At 47.4% G+C, this 26,830-nt stretch overlaps 1 protein-coding gene across 1 annotated transcript in view; it reads left to right on the top strand.

The window, feature by feature from the left end:
• The window catches only part of CHUK (component of inhibitor of nuclear factor kappa B kinase complex), a 41,532-nt gene that overhangs the window by 9,854 nt on the left and 4,848 nt on the right, over window positions 1–26,830 (top strand). The window contains exons 8-20 of the mRNA XM_081911738.1: window positions 462–569; window positions 2,354–2,489; window positions 3,903–4,097; window positions 5,430–5,532; window positions 7,159–7,282; window positions 7,867–8,018; window positions 8,792–8,853; window positions 9,049–9,158; window positions 11,319–11,368; window positions 18,510–18,606; window positions 22,121–22,268; window positions 23,357–23,493; window positions 24,038–24,137. Coding sequence (XP_081767864.1) covers window positions 462–569; window positions 2,354–2,489; window positions 3,903–4,097; window positions 5,430–5,532; window positions 7,159–7,282; window positions 7,867–8,018; window positions 8,792–8,853; window positions 9,049–9,158; window positions 11,319–11,368; window positions 18,510–18,606; window positions 22,121–22,268; window positions 23,357–23,493; window positions 24,038–24,137 — 1,522 coding nt within the window. The remainder of the gene's footprint in view (window positions 1–461; window positions 570–2,353; window positions 2,490–3,902; window positions 4,098–5,429; window positions 5,533–7,158; window positions 7,283–7,866; window positions 8,019–8,791; window positions 8,854–9,048; window positions 9,159–11,318; window positions 11,369–18,509; window positions 18,607–22,120; window positions 22,269–23,356; window positions 23,494–24,037; window positions 24,138–26,830) is intronic.

Here is a 26,830-nt window from a genome sequence, read left to right as displayed (position 1 = left end):
CTCTGAGATATGAAGAGGATTAAAGGCAACAGAATGAATTTCTCCCATTTGAAAAGGTTGGGGAGGTCCTAGCAAATGCAAAGGACTGGGGGGGGGAGTCTTATCTCACATACACTAAGGTACGAATAGAATAAGGAAGAACATGAGAAACTCTTGCCGTTGTTTTCTCCCAACCCGAGTTTGCGTAAGAGGGTCAGGGAAAGGGGATGCTGGGTATTTTTCTCACCAGAGGGCGGAGGCATAGCCCCTGGTGAGCTAGCAAGTAAATTGTGGGTTTCTGTCTGGTAGCACATGATCATCTTTGGGGTAGCTCCAAGCTTTTGGCTATACAAAATTTTTGTTTGTACATGTAACCCTTGGAACTGAACCCTCTACATAAGATAAGGGATTACTGTAATCTCTTTCACAGTGTGTTGAGTTGTCAGTTATTTTTCAATCCTTCATTCACTGTTTTTCTACAGGCATGATAAAATCAAGAAAAAAGATCCGAAATACATTTTTGCGTGGGAAGAGATGACTGGGGAAGTTAGATTTAGTCCTCATCTGCCAAATCCCAACAGCCTCTGCAGGTAACATTAAATCCCCTGCTTTCCTTTAAATTGCTCGAATTCTGCAGTGCAAATCTGTTCAGCGGCTCTTTTGTCTTAATACAGTGTCAGGTGGAGGTTCTAAGGTATAATCTTTTACCAATGTATATTCTGGTCAAAATACACTCTAGCTTGCTTTTCTCTGATAGTTACAAGCAGTGCTTTTTTCTTGGGGGACTCGGAGGTATGTATACCCCTAAACATTCTGTGAATCTTAAGTTTGGCCTCATTGAGGGGCATTATTTCATTATGAGTAGGAAAATGAGAGTATTCCTAAACCTTTTTTAAGAAAAAAAGCATTGGTTACAGGTAGCTTGCCTCATCTAAAATGATAGTTGTCTTTTGAAGCTCTGGAGTAAGAATGAGCAACCTTTCTTCCCTGAAGGGGATATATTCCCTCAGAGAGAATTTGTTGGGGGTCACATGCTGGCAGTGGGTGAAACTAAAACAACCCCTCTATTTTATTTTTCTTTGACTGTAAAAGAAATAGTGTTAATTATTTTCAGTTTATTACCACCACAAACTCCTCCTGCCTTTCTCTCTCTCTCTCTTGTGCTTACATCTACACTTTTTACAACATTTTCCTCACTTATGCACTCACAGAGGAATGCCATTTTAAAGCATAGCTTCACTGGAAATCTCACTTTGCAAAGCTTTCTTCCCTGTGTAGGCAAGTAATGCTTTTGATGGTCTTAAATTCTCTGGCATCTCTTAATTCTTTCTGGGCTGCAGGGAATCAGAAACTGACCACAGAGGTCTTGAACCACTCTGACTGCTGTGTTCCATGTTTTCTCTCTCATGTTTTGGCAGAATTTAATGGGTATTTTGTTTGGGTGTAAATAGGTGAATGAGCAAACAAAGATAGTTTTAAGACTGTTTAAACATTTTATACACCTATCTTCCTTGTTAATGTCGTTAGGAACTCAGATGAACCTTGGAAGCAAAGCTGAGAATGTGTGGCATATGCAAGAGAATTTTGAAAAAAAGAAAACTAAACTGGCTAGATACAAATCTGATGTTCTTTTCCAGATTAGTGTCGTGGAGGATACTGTGCCCATATCAGTCAATTTTGTTGGTTTATGTATGGGAAATATACCGTATTTTTCGCACCATAGGGCGCACCGGACCATAGGGCGGACCCAATTTTTTGGGGGGGAAATAAAGGGGAAAAATTATTTTCCCCCCCCAGGCGCGGGGCTGGGGCGGGGGAAGCTTGAGCTTCCCCCGACCCCAGCCCCCAAACAGGCAAGCCGAGGGAGCGCTCCCGCTGCTTGCGGAGAGGTCCGCGAAGCCTGGGCGCGCTGAGCTCAGCGCGCGCAGGCTTCAGCATGCAGGCAACTCTCCGCAAGCAGCGGGAGCCCAGCGCTGGGCTCCCACTGCTTGCGGAGAGGTGTGCGAAGCCTGGAGAGCGTGAGGGGTCGGTGCGCACCGACCCCTCTCACTCTCCAGGCTTCAGCGAAAGCCTGCATTCGCACCATAGGACGCACACACATTTCCCCTTCATTTTTGGAGGGGAAAAAGTGCGTCCTATGGTGCAAAAAATACGGTATCCATGTCAAAGCTGTTCTGTGGTTTATTAATCTTACACAAATGTCTATCCCCTCCTCCTCTTACTGGTTCTGCCATCCTTGTGTCCATAATGTACATTATATGCTTACACTAGTAAGTATCTAGTAAGTAAGATCTTTCAATAGACTAGGCTTTAACAGTCCTTCATGGGTGACAGTTGTTAACCATTGTCTACTGTGCTTTTGTTTTTGGCTTAGTATAATTGTAGAAATGATGGAGAGCTGGCTGCAACTGATGCTAAATTGGGATCCGCAGCAGAGAGGGGGTGGTCCAGACCCAGAAACTGGTAATCTGAGATGTTTCCAATTAATGGATCAAATACTGGGTTTGAAGGTAAGTTCTGATCTGGCATGCCCGGATTGAAAAGAGGTTGTTTAAATGCATTACCATTGCACAACCTAGTAAGCTACCTTCATTTGTTCTCTGAAATCTCTTAACACAATTTTTGGAGTGCTGTGGCAGAATGCTCTCCTTTGGCTAAGGCAGTCTTTCCCAACCTTGGGCCTCCAGCTGTTTTTGGACTACAACTCCCATCATCCCTAGCTAGCAAGACCAGTGGTCAGGGATGATGGGAATTGTAGTTCAAAAACAGCTGGAGGCCCAAGGTTGGGAAACACTGGGCTAAGGAGGGGTGGGGAACCCGATCTGGCCAGTGGGTCAGCCCTCCTTATCTACTGCTAGCAGGCCAAATATAGCCACTCATCTGTCATCACAGTGTCATCAGGTGATGGTAATAAGGGCTTCCAAGTATCACGCAGGACTTAGTGCTGATCAGCAGGCTTGGAGTCACTGCCCGTCAACTGATGGGCAGTGACCTCAGGCCTGCTGCTTTCTGCAGCACTCAGTTGCATTGTCAAGTTCCGAACAGGAAACTGTTACACTCCAATCCAGCCATGGCTCTCCCTACCTCACACCTGGTTTCACATAAAACATTAGGTGCAGGGCGGGTGGGTGTGGTTTGAGGGAAACTGCCTAATGGGCCAAATTGGAACCTGAACCTGTGCCAAATTTGGTCCATGGGTTGAAGGTTCCCCAGCCCTGGTCTAAAGGATAGAAAATACCATTGGCAATTTGTAGAAGCAAGCCTGCGGGAGTTGGGGGGAGAAGAAAGGTTGTTAGGTCTTCAGGAGAAGGCACTGTTGACCCGAACTTTTATTTAAATAATTTTAATACTGGGGGCTTAAAGGTAAAGGGACCCCTGACCATTAGGTCCAGTCGCGACCGACTCTGGGGTTGCGGCGCTCATCTCGCTTTATTGGCCAAGGGAGCCAGCTTCCAGGTCATGTGGCCAGCATGACTAAGCTGCTTCTGGTGAACCAGAGCAGCGCACGGAAACGCCGTTGACCTTCCCACCAGAGTGGTATCTATTTATCTACTTGCACTTTGACGTGCTTTCAAACTGCTAGGTTGGCAGGAGCAGGGACCGAGCAACGGGAGCTCACTCCGTTGCAGGGATTCGAACTGCCGACCTTCTGATCGGCAAGTCCTAGGCTCTGTGGTTTAACCCACAGCACCAACCACATCCCTTACTGGGGGCTTACATAATAATAAATCAACTTCTTAGAGACAGACTCCTGAATTCTGCTTAGAGGGATTTCAGCTTAGAGTGATATACATAGGCATTTTTATGTATGTGTATATAATCTTCTTTTGTGGGGGGCAAAGAGTTGGTTTTCCTTTTGGTTTTCTCTGACTAAATTACTGCTGGTTTGGGGTTGAGTATGTGTGCCTTTCTTTCCTTTTCAGATAGTTCACATCTTAAATATGACGTCTGCCAAGATCCTGTCTTTTTCATTGCTCCCTGAGGAAAGTCTCCATTCTCTCCAGTCTCGCATTGAGTCGGAGACTGGGATCAGCACAGGGAACCAAGAGCTTTTGCTTGAGATGGGAATTTGCCTAGACCCTCGGAAGCCAGCCTCTCAGTGTGTTATTGATGGCGTAGTAAGTTTCCCTTTTTCATTCCAGTAAACGGGAATATATTCCAGTATTTGCCCCAGAGCACAGCCTTTTATTTGCCTACAGTTAAGGGTGAAGTTTCTGTGGTGTAGTGGTTAAGAGCGGTAGACTTGTAATCTGGGGAACCGGGTTCGCGTCTCTGCTCCTCCACGTGCAGCTGCTGAGTGACCTTGGGCCTGTCGCACTTCTCTGAAGTCTCTCAGCCCCACTCACCTCACAGAGTGTTTGTTGTGGGGGAGGAAGGGAAAGGAGAATGTTAGCCGCTTTGAGACTCCTTCGGGTACAGTGGTGCCCCGCAAGACGAATGCCTCGCAAGACGGAAAACCCACTAGACGAAAGGGTTTTCCGTTTTGGAGGTGCTTCGCAAAACGAATTTCCTATGGGCTTGCTTCGCAAGACGAAAATGTCTTGCGAGTTCCTGTGGTTTTTTTTCTCCCCCCCCCCTTTTCCCAAGCCGCTAAGCCGCTTATCAGCTGATCCGCTAAGCCGCTTAACAGCTGATCCGCTAAGCCGCTTAACAGCTGATCCGCTAAGCCGCTTATCAGCTGATCCGCTAAGCCGCTTATCAGCTGATCCGCTAAGCTGCTTAACAGCTAAGCCGCTAAGCCACTTAACAGCTGATCCGCTAAGCCGCTAATAGCGCTAAGCCGCTAATGGGCTTGCTTCGCAAGACGAAAAAACCGCAAGACAAAGAGACTCGCGGAACGGATTCTTTTCGTCTTGCGAGGCACCACTGTAGTGATAAAGCGGGATATCAAATCCAAACTCTTCTCTTCTTCTTCCTCCGCTCTTCCCCTGTACTCCTTGTATCTATTTCAGTTCATACATAAGTTTTCTGGTTCTGTTGAGACAAACAAAATTAAAATATAGACTATTCAGACTCAAAGAGTCGTATTTAGTATAGAATAATAGAATTGTAGAGTTGGAAGAGACTCGGTGAGGGTCATCTAGTCTCATCTCCCTGCAGTTCATGAATCCTTCCTACAGTCGGTTCTGTCAGAACATGGATTTTCCTTGTGGGGCAGAACCTTTTCCTTCTGTGTGCGCCCTAAATCTGCCCATCAAATTTGGGAGTAGTCTGGGGCGTGTGAGCTGGGGGAGAACAAGGACGGTCTTGTTGTGATGGAAGCAACTTTTGCTTGCACAACAATTTAGTTTAACACAATCCCCGTAGTTTTGCACAGTTGACTTGTGCCTGGGGTGGCCGTCTCTGTTTTTTTTCTTAAGTGTGTAATCATGGTTCTCTGAATTATAGCTGCTTATTCAACGTTTCTGTGGGAATTTCTGACTTGTTTGTTTCTCTTTTCTCCTTGGCAGAGAGGCTGGGATAGCTACATGGTTTATTTGTTTGATAAAAGCAAAACTATCTATGAAGGCCCCTTTGCTTCTAGGAGTCTGTCTGACTGTGTAAATTATATTGGTAAGTATATTGCAGTTCAGACCTGATTATTAGTTGTCATGAACAGGGATATAACCTTCAGAGCAGTAGTAGTAAAATACTATTTAGGAAGACTAATTTTTCTGTATCTGCTGTGACGCAGTGTAACTAATATATTTCATGATGCCATTACCGTAGGGGGAACACAATGGTCAGCTGTTTCACAAATTCAGCCCATAATAGTTGCAAGAGCAGTGTATTCAGAGGTGACGTTCCTTGCATTTCCTTGGTTAGGATTTTTGGAGCATTAATTGTTATAGTAGACATTTTTGTGTGCGTTAATTGCCAAATACAATGTTTGAAATCCAGCTAATCACACCTAGCTTGATAAAGTTTTATGAGGAACTTAAGACCATTAATAAGACATTCTTACGAGAACAAACCAATTACAGTGGTACCTTAGATTATATACGCTTCAGGTTACATACGCTTCAGGTTACAGACTCCCCTAATCCAGAAATAGTGCTTCAGGTTAAGAACTTTGTTTCAGGATGAGAACAGAAATCGGGTCCGGCGGCGCGGCGGCAGCAGGAGGCCCCATTAGCTAAAGTGGTGCTTCAGGTTAATAACAGTTTCAGGTTAAGTACAGGCCTCCAGAACGAAGTACTTAACCTGAGGTACCACTGTATGTCGTATATTTTTGGACTTCCCATGTTTTTGTTCATTTTTATCACGGTCTGTTATTTATGTGCAAGAGTTTTACCCTCATCCTTGCCCCACCAGCCTTTTCTTTTGGTCCAAAATCTAGCTTGTCGTTTCCCTTCTTGTTTCATCCCTCAGTGGCTGGGATGAGAGTCTTCTTGTTCCTTTGTCCCTCTGAGAGTTGTGCAAGCAGCACCTCAGGCAGCTTTCGCCTCGGTGAAGGCAGTCTAGAAACAAGAAGATCAAAGCTTCCCTGTACTATGTAGTGATACCTTTTTTCAGGATAGAAGGGAATATGCCATTTGTGTATGAAACGGATGGAAAGTCTTCCATAGCAATTAAAACTATTCCTTGTACTGTACTTGAAGAATAAGGTCTGGAAGAGCAACATAGCTGCTGAGTCCCACTCCTGCTTTCCCACAATTTCCTGCTTTATGAGTCCCATGGAAAACTCCAATCTTTGTTTTGAACATTACAACAGCAATTTTATTGTGCAGTTTGATCAGTCCAGTGGAGGGACCAGCCTAGACATCCCCACAAGCCAGAATCATCAGAAGAACTCAATCTCATGTTTTGCTGTACTACAGTGGTACCTCGGGTTAAGTACTTAATTCATTCCAGAGGTCTGTTCTTAACCTGAAGCACCACGTTAGCTAATGGGGCCTCCTGCTGCCACCACGCTGCTGGAGCACGATTTCTGTTATTAACCTGAAGCACTATTTCTGGATTAGCAGAGTCTGTAACCTGAGGTACCACTGTATTCCATTTGATATGGTGGTGTGTTAGATTTCAGGTGTTCTTTTTAAGTGCAGTTCGAAAATGTCTCTTGTTTAGACAGTTAAACATTATAACTGTTCTGGTTCTGTGTTGCCTCTAATAAATATGCACTGGTAGCTTTTTATAGTACAGATCTTAATGTTTTCAGTAGTGATGGCTGTTATGTTTCCTTCCTTTTCCCTCACACAGTGCAAGAGAGCAAAATTCAGCTGCCCATTGTGCAGCTTCGTAAGATATGGGCTGAAGCTGTGCATTACATCATTGGACTAAAAGAAGATTACAGCCGGCTGTTCCAAGGTCAAAGAGCTGCAATGTAAGCCAGCGATTCAGTAACCGAGATCAGTAGGAGACAGGGTGGCAAGTGTGTGTTCAGGGTACCCAAAAAATCATAGCTTCGTTTTTTCAAAAAAATGTAAAGTTTAGGTCTTTGTGTCTGTGAAATCCATATGGGATACAGGGCATGGTGAGTCTTCAAGAGAATTATAGTGGCTTCCTGATGGCATAAGGTTTTGTGGGGGGCTGAAGCAGAGCAGTAAGCAATAAGACGAGACAGACGAGGACTTCATGCTTTGAATACCCCTACAACTTTTTTCAGCCTCACTCCCATATTAACTTATGGATCAATTTCTGGGGGCATGACAGTGATGGGCAAGAAAGAGGTATTCATGGGCACATTTCAGCCAGTCCAAAGCACTGAGCAGGGCCAGTGTAAGGGCTGGGAAAAGGAGGTGTAACCTTAGGAGAGTCCTGCTGGCTGTTTAGATAGGCCTGGGGGAGCCGCCTGAAGTCCACACCTGACACCCAGGATGTGGACTTCTTAAAGCTCCATGCAGACACAATAGAAATTCTCCGCACCATGAAGCAATTGCTAACACCTGCTTTGTTTGGCTTGTCTAGGCTGAGTCTTCTTAGGTACAATGCCAATTTAACCAAGATGAAAAACAACATGGTGTCAGCATCTCAGCAGCTGAAAGCCAAGCTGAAATTCTTTCAGCAGAGCATCCACCTTGACTTGGAGAAATACAGTGATCAGATGACATACGGGATATGTAAGTGTTTGGAGGAGCTGGTGCTCAGGACCGCATTACCAATAGAAAGGGGCGTCCTGTCCCGTTTCGCCACCTAAGGCAAAATGGAATTGCTGCCTCCTGCCCCGCTGTGATCCCCTCCCCACTTCCGCTGCCACTGCACCCCAGCGCTCACTGAACTCAGTGGGAGCCAGGGAGCTCCTCAGAGAGTTGCTGCTCGGCTTATTCACCTTGGAACATAGAAGAGAAGTGGCAGTGCTATGCATCAGAATGTCTCTGCTGTGGAAGTGGTGGGATGTCCACCGCTTGAGACAGGTGCCTTATGGGCAAGCCAGCTCTAACTATAGGATAGATCTGCTTTTGAGACCCATCTGTACAAGGATGCCCCACCCCACAACTGTGGCTGCAATGCTGCGTTACTTCCTATAACCTTTCAAAATTCAGCTAGACCAAATTCAGGGCAGCTTGCCTCCTGCCCTCTCCTAGTCCTCCTTATTCAGAGCATATTTTGCCTTATAAAGTAGTAGGGAGCCAGTGGCAGAGAGAAATGGCTGGTGACAAGCAAAGCCTTGTAGTTGTTGCCATCCAAGCCTGGCAGGTAAACCCGTTGTGAGCCAGGTCCAGGCTTGAGCTCATAAGTTGGCCAAGGTTTTTCAAAAGGGGACCTGATTTTCCCTGATTTTTGAAATTCATCAGCATCACCACTTCAAAATGTGCATGTTTTTAAAAATGAAAGCTGTTTATTTTCAGCACATGCTGCTGCTTTAAATTAACCCAAATATGTTTTCTTTAAGCCTCGGAAAAGATGCTGAAAGCCTGGAAAGAAATGGAAGAAAAGGCCTTGCAGTGTGAACAGGTATGGAAGATGAAAATGCTGTCAAATGTGCAATGATTAACCAGGGCTTTCAGTCTGCCTCACCACAGCAGAATCTTACCACCACATAGTAATCACCACCGTCAGTGTTCACACGCACACACTTTCCTATCAAAAGTGGGAGGAGAAACTCCCTTGAGATACTTCCCAGTGTATAGAATTCTCTCTTGTTTTCAGGCTGGAGATATTGGCTACCTGGATGAGCAGATCATGGCTTTGCACACAGAGATTGTAGAATTGCAGAGGAGTCCCCATGCACGACGTCAGGGCGAACTCATGGAAAATCTGTAAGAAAAGAAGCTATTCTCATAGGCATTTGTAATTTTTTGCAGGCTAACAAGTTTAAGGTGTTCTATCATTTGTTAGTATCTTATTCTTTTGCATTGTATTAGTGTGGGGATTTTTTTATAGTCTCTCCACTCTTCAGGGCCTAGATGGCTAATAATAGTATATGTATTTAAAATCAGGGCTTTTCTCTGGGGGGGATGCAGGGGGACGCATACCCCTAAACGTTTTGTGAATCTTTGCCCATTTACTGTATTTTCCCCAATTTGAACTATAAAATGGTGATTTTCTTGAGTCAGAATGAGAGTACCCCTAAACATTTTTTTAAAGAAAAAAACATTGTTTAAAATAATACTACAATTTTGGCATAGAGCAAACATCCTTGTATATGTAGGGAACTTAAGGTCTGGAAAGAAGCCTGAGAGAGTTGCTTCTCCCTGCTTGCACTAAAAAAAAAAAACATGCGTTCAGTTTCTGGACAGTGAAAACCCATCAAGGATTGAGTCCACCAACTGGGTGTGATGAACAGCCAAGTCATTAATTGTTTTGCTGCTTGCCTGCGATTTTAAAAAGCAAAGAAGATGTTCCCTTTCAGTTGCTCAACAATACTTGGCTGCTAGACTTTGTTCATTATTAGTTCTCACAAATTTTGCAATCCTAAGCCAATTGCTCAGCATTATATCTAATGTTTGTGGGTATAACTTGTGCAATGGAACCCCTGCTTCCCCCTGCCTGCCTTCCAGATCTGTTCTGGATTTTCCCCCAGCCCTGCAGAGCAAATTGAAGTCCTTGTACAAACAGGACAACTTTGTTGGATACAGCCCTCAGATCTTGCAGATCAAAGACATATTTAAATCTGTTTTTAGAATATTGGGCAACAATTTAAGAGTTGGAAGTATGAGAGTCCTGAGTACAGTGGTACCTCGGGTTACAAACACCTCGGGTTACAAACTCCACTAACCTAGAAGGAGTACCTCGAGTTACAAACTTTGCGCAGCAGCAGTGGGAGGCCCCATTAGTGAAAGCGGGCCTCATGTTAAGAACGGTTGCGGGTTAGAACGGACCTCCGGAACTAATTAAGTTCATAACCCGAGGTACCACTGTATTGACTTTTGAACACTCAAGTTGTGAGTTTGACATCAGTGCCGTTTTCCACTATGCTAAAGTGCCTACTGGGGTGTGTAACTTTTCTAGGGTACAGTGGATGCTCAGGTTGTGAATGTGATCCGTGCGGGATGCACATTCGCATCCCACAGCGGCACATCTGCACACACGCAGGTTGCGATTCAGCGTGATTTTTGCGCATGCGTAACCACTGAAACCCGGAAGTAACCAGTTCCGGTACTTCCAGGTTTTGGTGGTCCATAACCCAAAAAAACACAACCTGAAGCGTCTGTAACCCGAGGTATGACTGTATTGTGATTAACCACATGATGCCCTAAAACAGTTGCTATCTAATAGATGAACCCAGTATTTCCTTGACCCTTCTTAGATACCTGTCCTGGGTCCTAATTGCACATTGTGTGAATTCACACAAATGTGTCAAGACTTCAGCAGTTGGTTCATTCTGGATCTCTGGTGCACAAAATTGACTGGCTGCTTGTCATTTTTTCTAGGCAGTCATATAGTAATGAAAGCCCTGGATTATCTTGTGTTGTGATTTATTTAGAGCCAGTTTTGACCATGAAAACTGGAGAGAAGATTGGGTTCTTTCAGATAGACCTGTATCTGTAGGAATTGCCCGTCGATCTTGCTTAAGATGAAAATGTTTCCTACTGTTCATTAGTTGATTTCTCCCAAAAAAAATGAAACCAAAAGTGACTTACACAAAAAGAAGGATAAAAACAAGTTTGAAAACGAGGACAGGAGATTAATACACAAATTTTGTGTGTGTAACAGATCCAACCCCCCACCCCCAAGAGTGGGTCAAAATAACTTGCTGAGAATTAGCTGCCGTTACTTTCTACCAGGTGAAAAGAAATACATGGTTTTTTCCCTTTACTCAAAGCTTTTACACTGTGACACCAATTGATTGATTGGCTAAACCAATTTCATTTCTGGAAATGTCACAATTGATAGCAAAAAGAGAGAGAGAGAGAGAGAGAGAGAGAGAGAGAGAGAGAGAGAGAGAAACTGTGCTTACAATTTTTATCTTTTTACAGTGAGCAAAGAGCTATAGAACTCTACAAGCAATTAAAACCAAGGCCCCCAGGTATGGAAATGGCTCCAGAACACTTTGTGTTAAATAGGAGATTTTGCAAAGAACAGTAAGGCAGGCAAGTGCTGATCTGGACAGAGGTTGTTGGCAAAGGATGTTAAGCAAGCCCGGGAACATTCTGGAATGTTAAATTTAACAGATTAGAAAAAGCAGAAGTGAGCAATTGAATTGCTTACATGCCCTGCATATTTTTTTCATTCTTTTGTAAGTTTATTTTATCATTTCTAAGGGATCTCAGTTAGAGGGAAATAATTTAGAATATGTAGACTTTCTGCTGCCCGTTCCTGTAGCATTAATTATGAGTTTCCGTCTTTTTGCCACCTAAATACATCACTTCTGCAGTTTTTTTAATGGTGTTTACAACAGTCTGTGAAACTCATTGCAAAAGAAAAAGAGGGAGGCATGAAGCAACCATTGGAAATGAAAGTTTGTTTGATTACAAAATATTCTAGCTATGTTTATCAAGCCTGGTATTTCAGACTTGTCCTGAACAACTAACCAGTGCTTAGTAACGGGAAATGTTTAAATCAGTTGTCACGGCCACCCAGGACGGGTCCCAGCTCACAAGAGACCTCACTCCGTTGCAGTTTATTTACAGGAAAAGTTTATTGAAGATTTCTGCTTCTCGTACAGTTCAGCATCGTGGCCGTACGTCTGTCACGTTAGACCGCTGAAGTCCCCTCTGACTCCTCCCCTCTTCCACACCAACTTAATAGCCTGGCTCTAGACCACCTCTTCCTCTCCTTTCTTTTCCGCAGGGTCTTCCTGCCCCCCTGGGTTCCCTCTCTCCGTGACTCGCCTGAGGCTGAATCCTCTGCCGCCTCTTCCCCCCTCCTTCTGGCTTTAGGGCCGGGCTCCTCCCCTGAGCTCTCTCCACTTCCGCGCGCCTCTACGTTTGAACTTGGCGCGCGTACGTTGCTGCTGACCTTTCTTTCGACCGCTACACCACCCCTTGTTCTGCTCTCCACCCTTTCCGGCTGAACACCTTGCTCCAACCCCCTTTCTCTGTTCTCTCCTAATCCTGCTCCCTCCGAGAGGCTGACGACTCCACCCCCTTTACTCCGTTCCGGCTGAGACGCCTCTTGCTGCGTCTGTCTTCCACTGGGCTCCTCTCCGCTTCTCCCTTCTCCTCCCTTTTGCTTGATTAAGGTAACCCCCTTTTGAGAATCCTCTGACTCGCTGCTCAGACTCGTGGATTCCCTCAGAATTCCGTCATCTTCTTCCTCATCCTTCTGCCCCTCCTCCCACTCGCTCTCCGTCTCCTCTGTCATCTCCTCCTCTCTCCCAGAAACCCTGACATCCATCCCCCCCTCGAAGCCCCCCCTTCCCCCCTCCCGCTCGCCGGGTGCAGGTTGAGGAAAACGTGGTTCTTCCGGGGTCGGTTCAGGATACAAGTTGTCCACTTCAACGTTCTCCTCTGTCATCTCCGTATATGTGTGTTCGAACTCGGGTTCCCCACCCACAGACCTCACAGTCTCTTCCTCCATCACTGCTTCTCCTGGCGCTGCCTGCCAAGGACCTACCATCCATCTCTGACTCCATGCCTCCCTTGGCTGATCCACCCACCAACAAGGGCCTGTCTCCTCCCCCCCCAGTCTCGGATCCCTGGTCGGGCTTGTTTCGGGCGTATGGCCCTCGGGTGAGGAGAAACCCTCGAACGTGCTGTCTGACAAAGTGGGCGTGAAAAGCCAATCATCAAAATACTCCTCGGGCATGGGCTTGTGCGGAAAAAGTGCATGGAACTCCTCCTTCAACAGGGGTTCGTCCAACGCGTAACCCGGCACCCAGCTATTGGCAGAGGCCGGAGTGCCTTCCCTGGCTAGAAAATATTCAACTCCCTCCTCCCCCCATCTCGAGTCCAGTATCTCTGTGACCTCGTTAAGAGGTTCTGGTCTTGGCGATTCCCCCCCCTCAGGCGCCCTCCTACGTGGCTCTGGGAGTGCTCCTGACTCTTGAAACCTGTGTGGGGTTTTGTAGGGAGTGAGCACCGACCTATGAAAGACCGGGTGCACCCTGGAACCCTCCGGAAGGGCTAGACGAAAAGCCACCGGATTGATCTTAGCCTCAACTTGATATGGCCCTAGCTGCCTGTGTCCTAACTTCTTCTTGGCCAATGACCTGGCCGGCATCGCGTGGGCTGCTAACCACACCCAGTCCCCAATCTGGATGTCCTCTCCCGCCCTCCTGTGCTTATCGGCCTGCACCTTATACGCCTGTTTTGCCAGCTCCAAATGTCTCCGCAGCTCCTCGTGCACCTCTTGCAACTCCGCTGCAAACTGGTCGGCATCTTGAGGCCCCCCCCCTCCTGGTGCCGCAAATCTCGGGAAGGTTCTGGGATGACGGCCATTGTTCGCGAAGAAAGGCGTCACCCCGGTGGATGCGTGTTTCGTGTTGTTGTAGGCGAATTCAGCCATCGGCAGATAGTCCACCCACGCCGCAGGTCGCTGGTTGGCGTAGCACCGCAGGTACTGCTGCATGATCGCGTTGACCCTCTCCGCTTGACCGTTGGTTTGTGGATGTCTCGCCGATGTCAGGTTGATTTTGACGTGCAAGATGCCCAGAAGCTTTCGCCAGAAAGTGGAAACAAACTGGCGCCCCCTGTCGGACAAGACGGACTGCGGAAGTCCATGCACTCTGAAGACGTGATCGATGAAGAGCTTTGCGGTCTGTTCTGCCGTCGCCACCTTGGCACAAGGGATGAAATGCGCCATCTTGGTGAACAAGTCCACCACCACTAACACCGCCGTCTTACCTCTGGAGCTGGGCAGGTCCGTAACAAAGTCCAACGCTACCCTCTCCCACGGTTGCTGCGGTGTCTCCAGCGGTTCTAGCAATCCCGCCTGCTTCTGGTGCACTGGTTTGGACCTCTGGCAGATATCACACCTGGCGACGTAGTCCGCCACCTCTCCTCTCATCTGGGGCCACCAAAAGTCTCTAGCCACCAACTCCATCGTCTTCTCTTTGCCGAAACGGCCTGCACTAGGGGCGTCATGCAATTGTTGCAGAACCTTGGCTCGAAGATCGTCGGTGGGCACGTAAAGGGCACCCTTACGAGTCAAAAGTCCATCTTGCAATTGGAACTCATCGTTGTCTCGCGACCCTCCGCGTAGCTCCTCCATCTTGGACTGTGCAAACTGATCCCTTTGCAACGCGCGTCGCACCGCGTCCAGGTCGACTGCGATGGTAGCGCACGTCCACGCCTGCGGTGCGAAAATGTGCTTTGCTGCGATTGGAGCTGCTTCCTCCAAGTATTGCGGCTTTCGGGACAGCGCGTCTGCAATAACATTGGAGTCTCCTGGGATGTATTCTATTTTGAAGTCGAAATCCGCAAAGAACTCCGCCCAGCGCATGTGTCGCTGGGTCTGTAACTTAGCCGTCCGCCAATACTCTAAGTTCTTGTGATCCGTGCGGACTTGCACCGTGTGCTTGGCTCCTATTAAGAAGTGTCGCCACGCTTTGAAAGCTGCATGAATGGCCAACAACTCCCTGTCCCATATGGTATAATTGCGCTCCGTCTTGCTGAGCTTCCGGGAGTAGAACGCACCCGGTCTCCAGTTGCCTTGTGAATCCTCTTGCAAAAGAACGGCCCCAACCGCTCTGTCTGACGCATCGGTCTCTACCCGCATGGGTCTGCCGGGATTCACGTGGAGCAGCTGCTCTTCGGAGGCGAAAAGACCTTTAAGCGTCCGGAAGGACCGCTCCGCTTGTTCGGTCCAGACGAACTTCTTCTTCTTGGAACTGAGGGTGTCAGTGATAGCCGCCGTCGCGTTCGCAAAACCTTTAATAAACTTGCGGTAAAAATTGGCAAAGCCGATGAACCTCTGGACCTCTTTCCGATTTCGAGGGCTCTTCCAGTCCAACAGCGCTTGAACCTTAGCCCTGTCCATGGCCAGTCCCTCGTCGGACAACTTGTAGCCAAGGAAATCAACCTCTCTGACATCAAACTGGCATTTTTCCAACTTGGCGTACAGCCTGTGGTCCTTCAGCCTCTGCAGGACCTCCCTCACGTCCTTATCGTGATCCTCCGGCGATTCCGAGAAAATCAGGATATCGTCGAGAAAGCAGACACACTTCTTGTAGAGGAGACCTGCTAGCACGTGGTGCATAAATGCTTGAAAAACGTGGCTGCCATTTTGGAGACCGAAAGGCATGACTCTGTATTCGTATGTGCCCAGAGGGGTGAACATGGCGGTCTTCCACTCATCTCCTTTCCGGATGCGGATGAGATTGTAAGCTCCACGTAGGTCCAGCTTGGTGAAAATCTTGCCCCTCCTGACGGTCGCTAAAAGGTCGTCAATCTTGGGCATGGGGAAAGCTTTGGGCTTAGTCAAGCTGTTTATGAACCTGTAATCCACTATAAGCCTTTTTTGGGGCGTGTTTTTCTTCTTCACAAAGAACACAGGGCTGCCACCCGCTGCTTTAGATTCCTGGATGAAACCTCGCTTGAGGTTATGGTCTATGAACTCCCGAAGCTCTTGCATCTCGTCTTCCGACATGGAGTACAGCTTGGCAGCAGGCAGTTGCGCCCCTGGCACTAAATCAATCGCGCAGTCGTAAGGTCTGTGAGGCGGCAACTTGTCAGCTTCCTTCTCACAGAAAACCTCCAAGAAGTCCTGGTACTTGTGAGGCACTGTTTGCACCATACCCAGATGCAACTGCTGCTCGGCTTCTCCTCCTTGATCGGTCTGAAAGCAATGCTGAGCACAATACGATGAACAAAAGGTGATCTGCCGCTGGTACCACGCAACCGCGGGACTGTGCCTCTCCAGCCAACTCATGCCTAACACGATGGGTGTGTCCGATAAGTGGGTGACATTGAAACTAATAAGTTCTCGATGGTTGCCAATCTGCATCATCATGGGAGGGGTTTGCTGCACCACTTGCCCCCCCAGCAACTTCCTGCCGTCTACCGTGACCACGTTTAGAGGCGTCGTTGCAGGCAGGAGCGCCATGTTGTGCTGCTTAACGAACTGCAGTCCCACGAAGTCGGCGTTGCTTCCCGAATCGATCGTTATTGGAACCTCGAGGAGTCTCCCATCAGGCAACTGGAGTGTTGCTGTGAGCAGAACTGCCGGTCTGGGAGGCAAAGGGTCCACGCTCTGCAGTGATGCTGGGGGCTTGTCTACAGATCCGCCTGGCTGAGCCCCAGTAGCTCTGCTTCCAGCCAGGCACTGTCGTTTCCCTGAAGCTGCTCCCCTGGTTGCACCTCTGCTGTTACAGTTGCCAGTGCTGCAGTGTGCTTCTGGAGCCTCTGGGGGCACTCTTTCGCCATATGGTGCGCACTGTCACAGATGTAACACTTCCTGGTTCCTCTAGGAGGCTTCGCTTTGGCTGCACCAGGGACAGGGCTCTGGGATGGCTTCTGAGCCCTAGCACCACCAATCTCCATTGGCTCCTCGCTGTCCTTCCCCATTGGCGAGGGGTGCGCACGGCTGAAATCCCTGTGCACAAAAGGGAGAGTCCTCGCTTGCGCACGCGCTTGGGGCCCGTCCTCCTCGTGCCACGGACGTCCCTCATGTCGAATTCCAATAGCTAAAGCCCGTTGCACCACGTCTTCTAGGGTCTGGGGTCTGTCCCCCCTAGCGATCTCATCCTTGATGGGGGGGCTCAATCCCTCCCAAAAAAGATCTCTGACCGGCTTACTGTCCTTTGGCCAATCTAAGGCGGTGAGCAATGCAAAAAATTTAGAGTGGTATTGGCGCACAGTCGCTTTCCCCTGCCTCAGCCCGTGCATTTGACGGCGCGCAATGTCCACATCCACAGAGGATTGAAAACAAGAATCCATCGCTTTGATGAACGCAGTTGAATTGCGACGGGCCGGTCCATCTTCGCGCCACAGATTGCGTAGCCAAGCCCTGGCCTCCCCATGCAGGTGCGAAACAATGAACCCCACTTTCTCCTCCTCATCTTTAAAATCGTGACGGAGTAAATGCAGTGCATATACGACGTCCGCTCTGAAATTGGGATAGTCTTGCAAGTTGCCATTAAAATGCGGAACCAGGGCACCCCCCCTCCGTCCAAGCGCAATGCCCTCCGCTCTGGAACCTGGGGCCCCCGCCCTGTCCGCGTGTTCCCACCTTGCCTGCAAATCCTGGCACGTCTTCTCCAAGTCGTCATTCTTCTTCTGCGAAGCAATGACTGCCGATGTGAGAGCGGTAACCTGATCCCGCAGTGCAACCAGCTGCTCCTCAGCGCTCATGGCTGCTCCCGTTCGTGAGCTTCGCAAAAAAAAATTTTTTGCTTTCTGAGAGGGGACTTACTGTCACGGCCACCCAGGACGGGTCCCAGCTCACAAGAGACCTCACTCCGTTGCAGTTTATTTACAGGAAAAGTTTATTGAAGATTTCTGCTTCTCGTACAGTTCAGCATCGTGGCCGTACGTCTGTCACGTTAGACCGCTGAAGTCCCCTCTGACTCCTCCCCTCTTCCACACCAACTTAATAGCCTGGCTCTAGACCACCTCTTCCTCTCCTTTCTTTTCCGCAGGGTCTTCCTGCCCCCCTGGGTTCCCTCTCTCCGTGACTCGCCTGAGGCTGAATCCTCTGCCGCCTCTTCCCCCCTCCTTCTGGCTTTAGGGCCGGGCTCCTCCCCTGAGCTCTCTCCACTTCCGCGCGCCTCTACGTTTGAACTTGGCGCGCGTACGTTGCTGCTGACCTTTCTTTCGACCGCTACACCACCCCTTGTTCTGCTCTCCACCCTTTCCGGCTGAACACCTTGCTCCAACCCCCTTTCTCTGTTCTCTCCTAATCCTGCTCCCTCCGAGAGGCTGACGACTCCACCCCCTTTACTCCGTTCCGGCTGAGACGCCTCTTGCTGCGTCTGTCTTCCACTGGGCTCCTCTCCGCTTCTCCCTTCTCCTCCCTTTTGCTTGATTAAGGTAACCCCCTTTTGAGAATCCTCTGACTCGCTGCTCAGACTCGTGGATTCCCTCAGAATTCCGTCATCTTCTTCCTCATCCTTCTGCCCCTCCTCCCACTCGCTCTCCGTCTCCTCTGTCATCTCCTCCTCTCTCCCAGAAACCCTGACATCAGTTTTTCTTCTTGTCAGTGTTTTTCGATGTTTATCTGGTGGTTTTTTTAAAAAATGGCTTTTAAGAGGAGCACTGTACTGATCACGTGACAGGTATCCCTTTCAGATCATTCCTACAGTGACAGCACAGAGATGGTGAAGATCATAGTCCATACAGTTCATACTCAAGATCGCGTGCTCAAGGAACTCTTCAAACATCTTAGGTACAATGTGCATTCCTCTTTCTGCAGATTCACGCATCTTCATTCCAATCCGATGTATGAGCAAACATATATTGATAGCCCATGAGGCATGTTAGGCCTGCCCTGAGTTTAAGATGTGTCCACTCTATAGTCAACCTTTTCGTTGATTTTTATCTCTGTCCCTTAGTGTTAACAGTAATGAGTTGTTTACATTGTTTACAGTTTTGAAGGGAAGAGAGGCTAGATGTGTACAAATAAGTCTCAAAACGGCACATAGAGGCCTGTTTCTAGTTTTGTTTTTCTTAAATTGCTTCCTGTAAATACAGTGGTACTTCGGGTTAAGTACCGTATTTTTCGCTCTATAAGATGCACCAGACCACAAGATGCACCTAGTTTTTGGAGGAGGAAAGCAAGAAAAAAAATATTCTGAATCTCAGAAGCCAGAACAGCAAGAGGGATCGCTGTGCAGTGAAAGCAGCAATCCCTCTTGCTGTTCTGGCTTCTGGGATAGCTGCGCAGCCTGCATTCGCTCTATAAGACGCGCACACATTTCCCCTTACTTTTTAGGAGGGAAAAAGTGAGTCTTATAGAGCAAAAAATATGGTACTTAATTCGTTCCGGAGGTCTGTTCTTAACCTGAAACTGTTCTGAGCCTGAAGCACCACTTTAGCTAATGGGGCCTGCCGCCGTGCCGCCGGAGCACAATTTCTGTTCTCATCCTGAAGCAAAGTTCTTAACCCGAGGTACTATTTCTGGGTTAGCGGAGTCTGTAACCTGAAGCGTATGTAACCTGAGGTAACCACTGTATCCTGGTTGTGAGGAAAAGAATATATCTGTGTACTCCTGACAATGAGGAATAGTCAGGGGTGGCTAATCTGTGGTTGTCCAGACTATCATCGGTCCCTGCTAGAATGCCTAGTGCAGGCATGGCCAAACTTGGCCTTCCAGCTGTTTTGGGACTACAACTCCCATCGTCCCTAGCTAACAGGACCAGTGGTCAGGGATGATGGGAACTGTAGTCCCAAAACAGCTGGAGGGCCGAGTTTGGCCATGCCTGGCCTAGTGGCTGGGATGATAGAAGTTGAAATCTAACCTCTGGAGGACCCATGTTAGCCAACCCTGCTTTAAGGTAGGATCTGAACCATTTATAACTTAAAACTTTTAATTGTTACTGGGAAGTTGTAAATGACATAGAAATTCTACTCAATATTGATCCAAAGCAGATTACAGTGTATAGTTATCAGAGTAACAATTTAAACACGTTGCAGGATTCCCAAAAAATAGACCAGAGGCAATTATATTTCATCCAGCAGAGCTTTATTGCTCCTGAAGGCAAATGAGCATAATGAAAACAAATCCAATACATTCAGGATTAGCACTGTCCATAAGAAAACCAGTTGCAGCAGACTTAACTTAAACTTACAGTAACTTACAATAAGACTAAACCTTAACACTATTTATATAGAGAAGACCACACCAGAAGGAAAAGAGATAGAAAGAGATAGGTAAAACCTAGGTTCCTGGCCCTACTTTTTATAGTCAGCATGACATAGACAGAAAGAGATAAGATAACCAGTTTAAACCAGCTGTACTCAGCTTTTCTGAAAAAGAACCGAAACATCACGAACCTTCTGCTTGCTTCTTTCACACAGAGAAGCTTCCAGAACCGTCTTGAGTTAATTAGAATAGGACAGAACTCTACACATCAGAAATGCAAACTGATAGTAAAGCCATAGAGCACATGGGCCGAATAGGTGAAATGGTATTTTATCGAGCCGGTAAAATGTCATTTCATTGATTGCAATTCCATAAAAACATAGCTATGGCGTCCTGATCAGAACACCCTAATATAACTGGATGGCAATGGAAACCTTCCACAGAGGCTGTGTGGTAAGAAGGCACATGTCTGCTGAAAAGGAGGAGATTTGCGGGATCTGATATTCTGATCACCTGGCATCTCTACCCACAAGCAGGTACAGTGGTACCTTGGGTTAAGTACTTCATTCGTTCCGGAGTCTGTTCTTAACCTGAAACTGTTCTTAACCTGAAGCACCACTTCAGGCTAATGGGGCCTTCCGATGCCGCCGGAGCGGGATTTCTGTTCTCATCCTGAAGCAAAGTTCTTAACCTGAAGCACTATTTCTGGCTTAGCGGAGTCTGTAACCTGAAGCGTATGTAACCTGAAGCCTATGTAACCTGAGGTGCCACTGTACTTTGGTGTTGGGCTTTCTTCATGTACAGCATGCAGTTAGTGAAAGAAAAAGGCACGATGTCTGGAGCAGGGAATAAAAACATCTCTCCACTCCTAGTTCTACATACTTTTGCTCTCCGTGTGAGTAACGTGTGTATTCCTAAGCGGCTAAAGGTAAGGTGAAACAGCCAGAGAATTTGTGATTTGGGAGGGTGATGGATTGGTGAGGCAGAAACCTAGGTAAAAGGAACAGAGGGAGAAAATAGTGCTGAGAAAAGCAGGAGCCAAGGGGACTGCGAGGGGAGGGGGGGATATTGAGTGGGAGCAGTAGGCAAAGAGGAGTTGTGTGTTGCTGGTAGGAAAGCAGCAGACCAACAGTGCTTTCCTGTGGTTTTTTCCAGGAAACTTCAATGCCAGCTTGTTGTTTTCGGGCTTGTATTAAATCTTGTGCATGTTGTATTTGCTGTGTACTTTTGAAAATGGGACACAGGTGGCGCTGTGGGTTAAAGCCTCAGCGCCTAGGACTTGCTGATCGAAAGGTCGGCGGTTCGAATCCCTGCTGCGGGGTGCGCTCCCGCTGCTTGGTCCCAGCGCCTGCCAACCTAGCAGTTCGAAAGCACCTCCGGGTGCAAGTAGATAAATAGGGACCGCTTACCAGCGGGAAGGTAAACGGCGTTTCCGTGTGCAGCTCTGGCTCGCCAGAGCAGCGATGTCACACTGGCCATGTGACCCGGAAGTGTCTCCGGACAGCGCTGGCCCCTGGCCTCTTAAGTGAGATGGGCGCACAACCCCAGAGTCTGTCAAGACTGGCCCGTACGGGCAGGGGTACCTTTACCTTTACCTTTGAAAAGCAGGTTTAAATGTTACCGTTTTGGTCCCTTTTCTGCTCATTTATATGTCAAGATCCACACATATCCTTGGGGCTTCTGGGTACAGTGGTACCTCGGGTTACATACGCTTCAGGTTACATACGCTTCAGGTTACAGACTCCGCTAACCCAGAAATAATACCTCGGGTTAAGAACTTTGCTTCAGGATGGGAACAGAAATTGTGCTCTGGTGGTGCGGCGGCAGCGGGAGGCCCCATTAGCTAAAGTGGTGCTTCAGGTTAAGAACAGTTTCAGGTTAAGAATGGACCTCTGGAACGAATTAAGTACGTAACCAGAGGTACCACTGTACTGACGATGCAGCTTCTGAAGCCCTGAACCACAGGATCCTGGCAACACACGAAATGCATATTGTATCTTTCTGCAATAATTTCCAAAAAGCTTATATTCATTTTGTTTCTGTTGTCTAGATGACAAAAAAATTGATGTCCAACATCTTTTTTCTTTTTCCATCACAGCAAACTGTTGGGTAGCAAACAGAAGATTATTGATTTGCTTCCAAAGATTGAAGTGGCTCTGAATAATATCAAAGAGGCTGACAATTCAGTGATGCAGATGCAGGCGAAAAGGCAGCGGGAAATCTGGCATTTGCTGAAAATTGCTTGCGTAAGCGTTTGCCCTCTTAATTTCAGAAGCATTAAGAAGACATCCTTTTTCAACCGATTAAACATGATGTTAGGGATAACTGTCTATCTAGAAGTGCATTGTGCTGAAGTTGAAAAAATGACATGGGATTTATTCCAGGAAAAGAGGTTATAATCGCAGTATAGGTCTCACCACTAGGTTTACAGGAAGAAATATTTGCTTGTTGCCTGTTGGATTGGTGGCAATATGACAGCTGGTCTCCAAGCAAATTGCCAAAAACATTTGTATTGGTCTTCTCTTCAGGTGTTTTCTTCCTGGTATGCCCCACGGAGAGCCTCAAGGTCCATAAACAGCAACACCCTAGTGGTCCCGGGCCCTAAAGAAGTTAGATTAGCTTCAACCAGAGCCAGGGCCTTTTCAACTCTGGCTCCGGTCTGGTGGAACGCTCTGCCTCATGAGACCAGGGCCCTGCAGGATCTGGTTTCTTTCTGCAGGGCCTGTAAGACAGAGCTGTTCCGCCTGGCCTTTGGCTTGGAGCCAATTTGATTCCCTCCCCCTCTTTCTTTTTTCTTTTCCTTCTCCCCTGCGATGAGGCTACATTTTAATATTTTAATGTTTCAATATTTTAATGTTGTATTTTAATTTTGTTTTTAAGTTGTAGTCATTCAACTTGTTTTTATTATTGCTTGTAAGCCGCTCTGAGCCTGGCCTTGGCTGGGGAGGGCGGAGTATAAATAAAAATTATTATTATTATATTAAATGGCATAGCTGCATTGTATGCTGGCTAGACAAACAAAATGCAATTTCAGACATTACAATGTATGGGGGGAAACCATGGATGGATTTGCACTTTCCTTTATACTACATAGTGTATTGTCCTATGTGCTTTATATCATTGGGCCTCAGAGATTATAAATTTATAACTATTTAGGATCTGTGCTATTATTTCTGTAGACTTGCATACCACAGACATACTACTTACGTATTATATGTAACAGCCGTTACCACTTAGGATGTGAATACTTTGCTGAAAGTCAACAATTGGATGAATCTGAAAATTCTGGATCTGAAAACTGGGAATTCTTTTTTCTTCTTCTCTTTTTTTTTAGACCCAGAGTTCTGCCAAATCTCCTGTTAGTTCCAACGTGGATGGCACAATTACATCCTCGGTGCCTGCATTGCTCTCGCAGACATCACCAGGAAATGCACTTCAACCTCTTTCTTCTATGGAAACATCTAGGAATGTGTAAGCCTAATGGAAATTAGCAATTTGTTTGCTCTTTACAGCCATGGTTAAAGTTTAGCCACTTCCACTCGAAATTATGATACTGAATAATAGAGGGCTTAGGTAAAGGGACCCCTGACCATTAGGTCCAGTCGTGGCCGACTCTGGGGTTGCGGCGCTCATCTCGCTTTATTGGCCGAGGGAGCTGGCGTACAGCTTCCGGGTCATGTAGCCAGCATGACTAAGCCGCTTCTGGCGAACCAGAGCAGCGCACGGAAACGCCATTTACCTTCCCGCCGGAGTGGTACCTATTTATCTACTTGCACTGCGTGCTTTTGAATTGCTAGGTTGGCAGAAGCAAGGACCGAGCAACAGGAGCTCACCCCAGGATTCGAACCGCCGACCTTCTGATCGGCAAGCCCAAGGCTCTGTGGTTTAACCCACAGTGTCACCCACGTCCCTTACAGTGAGAGGGCTTACTCCTGGTCAAAAACATGCTACATAAAATGTGGCATTTACCAAACTGTGTCTACTCAGTTGGGATAAACCTGATTTTCCTTTTCAGGCCACCATTTGCACATTTGATAGAAGAAAATCTAAGCTACCTCGACAATTTTAGCACTATTATACAAGAAGCAAAACGTGACCAGAGTAACAGCATGATGGTAAGTCTAGAGGGCTCCACTTGGCGTTGATTTTGAATAAGAAGAACCTTTTGCAAAATGAGCTGCAAAGACTTTTCTTCTACCCCTGGAAGATAGGGACAAGTTCTTCTGTAGCCTCTTATTCAATACAGCTTGAGCTGAGCTGAAGTGGCTCTTTCAGTTTTTTGCGAGGGTGGTAAAATTTGGGGGCAAGTTCGGAATCCTCTTGAAATTTCAGATAACTTTTCAGTTTTAGTCCTGTCGGCTGAGGATTGGGAGAGAAGAGGGGCCGTTAATTTCCTTTCCCTGCTTGCAGCATTTTGGTAATAATCTTTAAAGTCTCAGAACTCTCAAGTTGCTTGCTTAGTGCGCTTGCTCCAAAAGGTTAACATTTTCACTTTGTGAAAATCAGCAAAAAAAAGAAGAAGAGAGGCATCTGTTGAGTGGGCTGTGTGGTAGAACAGAGAGATCTATCATGGGAGCAGGAGGGCAGGAATGGTAAAAACACAGATCTTCCACTGCTCATCCTATTCCCTGTAGCCACATTTCAGCACTGTGTTTGAGGGCACTCAACAGATGTGACTCCCCGTCCGCGCATCCCTTCCCTCCCTCTGTTAGTCACAGACCTTCCAAGCATACCATTCATGCTTCAACTCCACAACTGTCTCAGTATATTTTGCACTGTGTTCATTTATGTAAGGGAATGTATGTGTCACTCGATTTTCTTCCACGTCTGAATTTCACTAACGGCTCTCTTCAGTTTTGGTTTGGATCACTTTCCAAGAGGGTGACAAATATATCGGGTGATTTTCATCAGACTGATAAAATACCTTAGATTACTTTCTAAATTGAGAAGGGCTAAATGGCCAAGGAGGGGGACTTTTAGTTCAGGCAAGCTCAGTTGCCAAGGGGTTAATGTCCGAATCCAAGTACCTCGAGAGAATTTGAGTGTGACCTTTTTTCCTAGTACAGTGGTGCCTCGCAAGACGAAATTAATTCGTTCCGCAAGTCTTTTCGTCTTGCGAGTTTTTCGTCTTGCGAAGCACGGTTTCCCATAGGAATGCATTAAAAATCAATTAATGCGTTCCCGCTCTCCCGGAAAAGCAGGCAGGGGGGAGCAAAGACTTTGGCCCCCCGCCCGCCTTGGGAAGAGGTCCTGGACCTCTTCCCAAGGCGGGCGGGGGGCAAAAGTCTTTGCTCCCCCCGCCTGCCTTCAAAAGCCGTCCGGGATAGCGGGAAGCGCTTCCCTGCTATCCCGGACCGCTTTTAAAATGCTGGCGGTGGGGAGCAAAGCCTTTCGCCCCCGCCGGCCTTCCTGGACCTCTTCTGAAGTCTGGAGGGGGGGAAAAGGCTTTGCTCCCCACCGCCAGCATTTAAAAAAAGGTCCCCGAGATTTCCCTATGGGCTTTCGTCTTGCGATGCAAGCCCATAGGGAAAATCGTCTAGCGAAGCGTCGCAAAAACCGAAAAACCCTTTCGTCTTGCGGGTTTTTCGTCTTGCGAGGCGTTCGTCTTGCGGGGCACCACTGTATTGCCCTTGTTTGCTACCATGTTAGAGAATGGGAATCCCAAATTATTTCATCTAATAAGAAACTGCGTTTCTACAACATGGGTGGAGCACTTTTAGCTAATAGTAGCTAATGTTAGGATGCGGGTGGCGCTGTGGGTTAAACCACAGAGCCTAGGACTTGCCGATCAGAAGGTCGGCAGTTTGAATCCCCGTAACGGGGTGAGCTCCCATTGCTCAGTCCCTGCTCCTGCCAACCTAGCAGTTCGAAAGCACATCAAAGTGCAAGTAGATAAATAGGTACCGCTCCTGCGGGAAGGCAAACGACGTTTCCGTGCACTGCTATGGTTTGCCAGAAGTGGTTTAGTCATGCTGGCCACATGACCCGGAAGCTGTACACTGGCTCCCTCGGCCAATAAAGCCACTGGACCTAATGGTCAGGGGTCCCTTTACCTTTACTTTAGCTGCAAGATGCAGATTCTTGGGGTGTCAGTCCAGCATTAGTTGCTCACAAAGAAAGTGTTAGTAGGAACCAGTGTGTTGAAATTTCCCCCTTTAGGGAGAGTGAGTTGGGCATCACTTCCCTTGCTACGAGTTCTGGAAAGGGGCATGGCTGTACACATGACCACTTGAATTTCAGTTTTGGGTAAGCGGCCGCAACAGAGATACCTTAAAGACTAGCAGGTTTATTTGGACATGCATTGATGATGACTAGTATGTGTTGTTGTTGTTGTTGTTGTTTAGTCGTTTAGTCGTGTCCGACTCTTCGTGACCCCATGGACCAGAGAACGCCAGGCACCTCTGTCCTCCACTGCCTCCCGCAGTTTGGTCAAACTCATGCTGGTAACCTCGAAAACACTATCCAACCATCTCGTCCTCTGCCGTCCCCTTCTCCTTGTGCCCTCCATCTTTCCCAACATCAGGGTCTTCTCCAGGGAGTCTTCTCTTCTCATGAGGTGGCCAAAGTACTGGAGCCTCAGCTTCACAATCTGTCCTTCCAGTGAGCACTCAGGGTTGATTTCCTTCAGTATGGAGAGGTTTGATCTTCTTGCAGTCCATGGGACTCTCAAGAGTCTCCTCCAGCACCATAATTCAAAAGCATCAATTCTTCGGCGATCAGCCTTCTTGATGGTCCAGCTCTCACTTCCATACATCACTACTGGGAAAACCATAGCTTTAACTATACGAACCTTTGTTGGCAAGGTGAT

Source organism: Podarcis melisellensis (genome assembly GCF_964234715.1).
Source record: "Podarcis melisellensis genome assembly, chromosome: 5".
Lineage (NCBI taxonomy): Eukaryota > Metazoa > Chordata > Lepidosauria > Squamata > Lacertidae > Podarcis > Podarcis melisellensis.
The sequence above is the reverse complement of the archived record's forward strand: the minus strand, read 5'-3'. Positions and strand labels throughout refer to the sequence as shown.